At 47.1% G+C, this 6,677-nt stretch overlaps 1 protein-coding gene across 1 annotated transcript; it reads right to left on the bottom strand.

The window, feature by feature from the left end:
* Positions 1-974: 974 nt before the first annotated feature.
* Positions 975-1,991, bottom strand: hamp (hepcidin antimicrobial peptide). The gene is made up of 3 exons (XM_040164697.2): positions 1,718-1,991; positions 1,540-1,620; positions 975-1,408 (listed from the first exon to the last, which is right to left on the bottom strand). The coding sequence occupies exons 1-3, from the start codon at positions 1,802-1,804 to the stop codon at positions 1,301-1,303; spliced, it is 276 nt and encodes a 91-aa protein (XP_040020631.1). The 5' UTR covers positions 1,805-1,991; the 3' UTR covers positions 975-1,300.
* Between the last annotated feature and the right edge of the window lie 4,686 nt (positions 1,992-6,677).

The following is a 6,677-nucleotide window of genomic DNA, read 5'->3' as shown; positions in this document are numbered from 1 at the left end:
CTAGATTTTTATTACTTTTGCTTTCCAGCAGTGTCGGTGCCGTGTAACGTTGCAGCTACCAGAGAACACTGTAAATCAAGTTTAGCCGCTTTGTGCAATAAATCCACGTCCAAAGAAGCTCTTCTACTGACGATTCTTCAAATTACTGCTCCCAAAATAAACTGCAGGAAACTAGAACACGAGGGTTTTGAGAGGAACAAACTCATTACACAAAGCTAACGTTTAGAGAACGAACGGGAAGTTATCCAACCGGGGAGAAATTACGACTCCTGGTCATCATTATTCAAATATTTGTATTAAATAAACCTCCATTTAGATTCCCCTGCAGGATCCGACAGTCCTTTCCTGCCTGGTCCTGGATGCGGTTCTCCCGGGTCCAGCAGCATGATCGGATGTCATCCTGGTCCAGAGGCTTTCTAGTGAGCCCCGATGAGACCTACCAACCAAACGATGCCTCGTGTCCCCAGCTGTGGTGACCCCTTGACCTGACTCAAAGCCAACTGTGTCCCTCCCGCAGGGCTCACCGTGAACCCCCCCTCCCCTCCGCTCCCTCCACCTCCCTTTTGTTACCACTTGATGTCTGATCACAGTCTTCCTTTTACCTTTTTACCTCACCGGCGCAGATTCTGTTCTGTAAATCCACCGGTGTGCCGCCATGCTGCAATTAGCATGACATCGCCGCAGCAACCGGACCTGGATGATTCATCTCAACGATCTGCATGGTTTCCTCTGATTTGACGGCACTGATGATAACAGACGGTCGCTGTTCTTCTCGCTGATACTGTTGTTTGATCGTGCGGATTGCTTGTACACATCCGTGTTAAATTGAGACTTTCATAAACCGCTAAAAGTTCCTCATTGCAACTTTAACCTTTAAATTCCGAATCAAACATACAGGTCGTCACGTATAATAGTTAATATATGGCCACGTAGATATGTTACTTTCCCATTAATGACACAAACATCTCAGCAGCTGCTTAAAATGGTCATACTTTATTCAACAGCCTTTTAACTTGTTGGACAGAATTTAAACATCTGGATTATTTCTTCGGAAGACATTTACACATCGCTGACTTAACAAATAGACTCACATGGTGAAAGTATTAAAACATATAAAATAAATAATAAGTACAGCACTGCACTTGTTTTGCACAGCGCTCGTCCACGGATCACACATTTAACATGATACAAAACAGCTTATCTCAGGCGACGCGTAGGAGAAAAAAGGTCAAGAAAAGGTCACGAAAAGGTCAAGAAAAGGTTGTTTCCAAAGATAGGGACATGAATGAATATTCGGTCCTCAGAACTTGCAGCAGTAGCCGCAGCCCTTGTAGGACCTGCAGCACTTGCAGCACCAGCGGCACATGGAGAGGTGGCTCTGCCGCTTCTGCCTGAAGTGATCCGGCATCTGTGAGAAAGACAAAGAGACATGAGCAAACCGTTCCTCTCCGGGGGGGGGGGGGGGGGGGGGGGGACATCCACTTAAATGTGAATTTGCTCACGGTAATTGGCTTAATTCATTCAGTCAATTGAACATACCATCATGGATTCCGTTGACATTTCTTGATACGCCGCAACTGGAGTGTCATTGCTCGCTGCCTCCTCCTGCTCGTGCACCTGCTAATGAAATATGCACATTCGGGAGCCACATTTTAGCATCCTGAGAAAACGTTCACGGCTAATAAGCGCATGTAGTGGGTTAAAGTCAAATCCTTACCCCGGTGAATGGGACAGCAGAGCTCTGCAGAATGCAAATAAAGGCGAGCACGAGTGTCACTGCAACTGCAATGCTGAATGCCTTCATTTTCGCTGGGGGGGGGGGGAGAGGTTTAGTTATTAAATCCTTTTGAAGATTAGAGTCGACGGGTCTTCTTTCTCATGGGTGTCGGACCACTGAGGAGCGCCGCAGTATCTTCAAAGTGTTCGTCTTCAGCTTCAGGTGGGTTCCTTTGGGTTCTTGCCGGCTCCTTTTTAAAGTCCTGCGACTGTCTGATTGTCCACAATGCATTCTGGTATTTATACACGCTTTGCTGTTGCCTCATCGCAACAGGAGGCCCGGCCCATTCCTGGCAGCAGTTAGCTCACTGCGCTGGGGAAGTTTTGACCTCCTCCTCTCTCCCTCCACAGTGCTGCAACACTGGGGTGAGGGAAGGGGGGGGGGGGGGGGGGGGGTACATTGTCCACTCAGGAATATCAAATCAACAATAAAACTATAACATCACTTTCTGCTAACAGAATACATCTTTTTTTTTTCTCGTCAAAGCAAAATGCACTTTGTATTGACGCAGAACTTGAGCTCAAAGCGAGATGGAGCGCCGGAGATCCCTCCAGCAAAGGTCGAGCCCGCGGGGGGGGGGTCAAGGTATCCCGCGGCTTACTGAGCCGCACTCGCTTCGACCCCGGGAAAATCCTTGGCTGAGAGGGAGCCACTTTGGAATATCCACTGCCTCGGTCTAAAGGATGTAATTACAACCTCTCAAATGGAATAATTAGCCCCTCGTTTTCAACACATTCGTTCTTTGGATAATGCACAAGGAACCTGCAGTTGAAACCAAATTAAATCCCTTTGAGAGCGGTCAGAGCGGCAGCCACTCCATGCGAGATGTGTTTCCATATGCATTTGCTAAAGACGAATGTAATGGGATTTATTGAGGTTTATTATGGCGCATTTTACCCCACAACTTATCTGCGTATCATGACTGTGTGAAACAATCAGTTGCAGTAAAGTACATGCCTTCAATAACAGCTGCTTTTGTTCCATTAAAACACAATTAGTACTTTCCCAACACACAGCATGTTAACAATCGTTGATGGGTTCAAAAAAAAAAAAATTCAAACTGTGTGGATTTAATGACAATGTCATAGTAATAATAACCCTGATTGTCAACAACGGGTGGAAAAACCACAACCCTAATAATTGTAGGAATAATTTCACCGCCTAATCCCTGAAGCAGCGATAAAAACCTTAAGATTAATTGGCCTGTCAAAGAGCGAACTATTTCACAACAACATCAGGCTGCAAAAATAAAAAATCAATATGTGTGGAAAAGAAATAACAAAAAGAGGAAAAAATGAAAAAAGGTACAAACTGATAAACGGGAGTGCGAGCAGATAAAATCAGTGGCCATTTGAATTCTCATTACACCTTCAAAGTGTCTCCAAATTGCCCGCCGCCGACTCAATTAGCAGGAACAACATGTGGCGGGACCCCTGCGTCAGTCTGTCTCGTTCACTGATAACCCCGCTGGCCCCCGTGCTTGCTTTGGGTGACCACAACGTCAGTGTCAACAAATACAGCCACGAATGCCTCCACATCTGTTGGAATCCACCCCAGCTCGTCTGGTCAGAGAGAGCGAGCAGGGTGGGACAGTCAGAGGGACCCCCCCCACCCCGCCCCCGCCAAATCTGAATGTGACTCTGGTCGAACACGAATGTGTTATCAGGTTGACTGTGTGAGCGAATGTGAGATGCAGAATGAGGTTAAAGCTTTTTCTTTTTTTGGTTGTGGGTTTTCCCAGAAGTGGTTGTCCCGTGTTGTCCCGTGTTGTCCCGCGTGTCTCCTGTCAGTCACTGAATGCTATCGCTGGGGATCTTCTGGCCAAACAAAGGCCGGCACCAGCGTGGCGGACAGATTCACCTCGGCGGGCGCCGCTCTGCTTTTCCCTCCTGGTCGAGGGCATTGCTCCCGCCGGTCCCTGTTGCATCATCCCTCTCCCCTCTCCTACACCCCCCCCCCCCCCTCCTCTCTGTCCCTGCATGCTTTAATATGGAGCTGCTAGACACCCCACAAGCCCGTCTTACACACAACACCCCCCCCCAATGCAAAACAACCCCCAAAACTAGAAAACAAAGCAACCAGTGTCGGTGTGACACGTGAGCCTGGATTAAGCAAACACGGGAGGTTTTAAACATAAGCAGTGTCCCTCCTGGGCCTTGGGGGGGGGGGGGGGCTCAGCTTTAAGAGCTTCTGCATTCCGAGAATAGTGACTGTGGGGAATTCCCCCCCTCTTGTGCGAGATGTTGGAAGCATGTTGCAAAACACCGCTGGGACTTCCAGCAGTGTCACTCATAATCGCCCTCAAGAATAAGCCGAAATTCCCTGTGGGATAATAATAATAATAATAATAATAATAATAATGGTAAAAAAAATGGTAAGAGGACCGAATGTGTGGTTACTTTTCCTTAAAAAAAAACAATGTAGCCGTTTCACAATGAATCGACTCCAGTATTTTCCTTGGTAAGCGTTCATGGGGCCCGGGGCCCGGTTCAAAGTCTGACAGGCGACCCCTCATTCTTGTCTCGCTCCGCTTTCCCCACTGCCGAAAAAAAAGCACTGAAAAAGTCACAAGGAAGAAAAAACAGTGCCATTTTCTACGATGGAAATAGTGGAAATAATTGATAAAGATGGTAGATAATATTTTTGCTGATGCTCCTTCTTAGCCTCGTGGTCTTGCAGCACAGTGAAGGTTGAGTAAACTAAACTTCCCTAAAAGGTTGTCGGTTCGATCCTTCGCACCAGACAGGTTAAGGATTAAACATCCTGCCAGTCCGATTGTAATGAAGATGAAGTTATCGAAGGCGCCACAAGGCATTTTCTTACGCGATATGAGCCCATTGGACCTTTTGCAACGTCTTAATGCAACGTCACGTGCAAAATCTCATTTTGAGGCTCTGCTCTTAAAAATAATCCAAACCATGACGTCAGAGTGTATTTTCATTTGCTCTGATCTGCTTCACATGACGTTTTACTGCGTGAAAGCGTTGACGTTGGGTCAGAAGCCTTCGATCACTCCCTGTACAAGCCTCACATGGTGCTTTATTAAATAATCACCAGCTGTGACACTTCTGATCGTGGTCAGAAGACTTCAGAAAGGGCGACATGGAAGGACCCTCCTCCTCTGTTGACTTCAGCTGCTCTACGTAAGGTACACAATGAACATAATACATTAGCACATCTCTTTTAGATCCTTGTTTACTGTTGCACAAGGAAATCAAGCATCTGTTGTGCTGAACAGGCCTCACTTGGATTGTGGAGTTTTGCACAAACGGAGGAAACACAAGACCGTAGAAAAACGTAGACCGCTTTTTTTTTTTTTGGATACAATTTAGCAACTGCTTTTCCAACAGAAACTCGCTCTTTGGGTATTTGCTGATGTGACTATTATGAGCGCGACAGATGCTGCGTAGTTATTAGCGCAGGAAGACGAGACAAAGCACGAGCAGCAGTGTATCTTTGATAAAATAACAGCCATATTTCTTTTCTATTTTTTGTTCAGAGGGAAGGAATGAGGACACAATGCAGAGAGCCCGTGTGTGTGTGTGTGTGTGTGTGGGCCAGAAAACACAAAGGTAAGACGAGCGAGACGCAACCCTGAGCCAGAAGGACGCGTCGACCAGTCGGTGGACGGGCCTCGACTATCACGAGGCAGAAGGACTTTCTCAGCAGTCGGCTTGTTCCGACGCTCCTTCGTTACTAAACGGACTCTAACCAGAGCAGCGAGAAGCAACTCCTCCAATTAATACGTTCGTTAATTGTTGGTGAAATATCCACACCGGAGAGGTGAGAAGTGACATGTCACGTTTGATAAGAGAAGGAACCTGCGAGTCCCTCTGGAGCTGTTCGCCAAAGACACACAGAGAGACAGAGACAGACAGACAGAGAGGGACAGAGAGACAGGGAGAGACAGACAGAGACAGACAGACAGAGACAGACAGGCAGAGCAGTATGACCCAATCAGAGAGGTACATGTTATCAGAGATCAGCCACTTCAAACACAGACAGGAACACACTGACGCCTGAATGGCAGCTGACGAGCCTGGAGACCTTTGTTGGAGGGGGGCGGGGGGGCTAGATGTTACAAACAGTTACACACAGCACCGCACAACAGCCATTGAGTCCAGATAGCTAATGGGACCCGTGAGTTATAAGTAGTCTTACTGTTTGGGGCACTTAAGAGATTACCCAACCCCCCCCCCCCCTTTTAAGTGCAGAGCGATGCTCAAAGTCAAACTCAGCCTCAGTGAGGTAGCTTTTATCCCCCATTGATCGTGCTCGACCAAGGCCCCCCCCCCCTCCCCTCATCTCCCCCCTGTGGGCTCTGACTAACTGGTTTCCATTATACCAGTGTGTTGATCAGTGGAAGCACGCGTTATTCCACTAGGACGCCTCGGTGGATGCCGAGCGCTCTCATGGAATACGTCCACAGAGGGTCCAGGAATGCTACAGCTTTATACAGGGGGCGGGGGGGCGGGGGGGGGGGATTTGTGGTTATTATCATATTTCTGTGAGTGAGACCCCCATCGGTCAAGTACACGTGTGGCAGATAATCTCTACAACTGTAGAATATTTGCCTCTATTTTCTCAATCACTTTCATTTCCTTTGGGAAAAGATGACACCTCCAATCAGTATTAGTCAAACTCAATGATCAAGCAGACGATTTTTCATTAATTAACAATAACGGCGTGTTTATAGAGATTTTATAGAGATTTAAAAGGTGCTTTAATGGGCCGTCTACGTACCAACCCTAGTAGACATGTAATGAATATATGTGTTGAATGTGTATCTCATTTCTCTCTAATCCTAATCGATCATCCTGTCAACGATGGACAAAGACGTCAACAACCTGAAGACCCGTCCAAGACCTGCAGAAGGAAAATGAGCCACAACCAAAGTCCA

Source organism: Gasterosteus aculeatus, chromosome 20 (genome assembly GCF_964276395.1).
Source record: "Gasterosteus aculeatus chromosome 20, fGasAcu3.hap1.1, whole genome shotgun sequence".
NCBI lineage: Eukaryota > Metazoa > Chordata > Actinopteri > Perciformes > Gasterosteidae > Gasterosteus > Gasterosteus aculeatus.
This window is presented reverse-complemented; position numbering and strand designations above follow the sequence as displayed.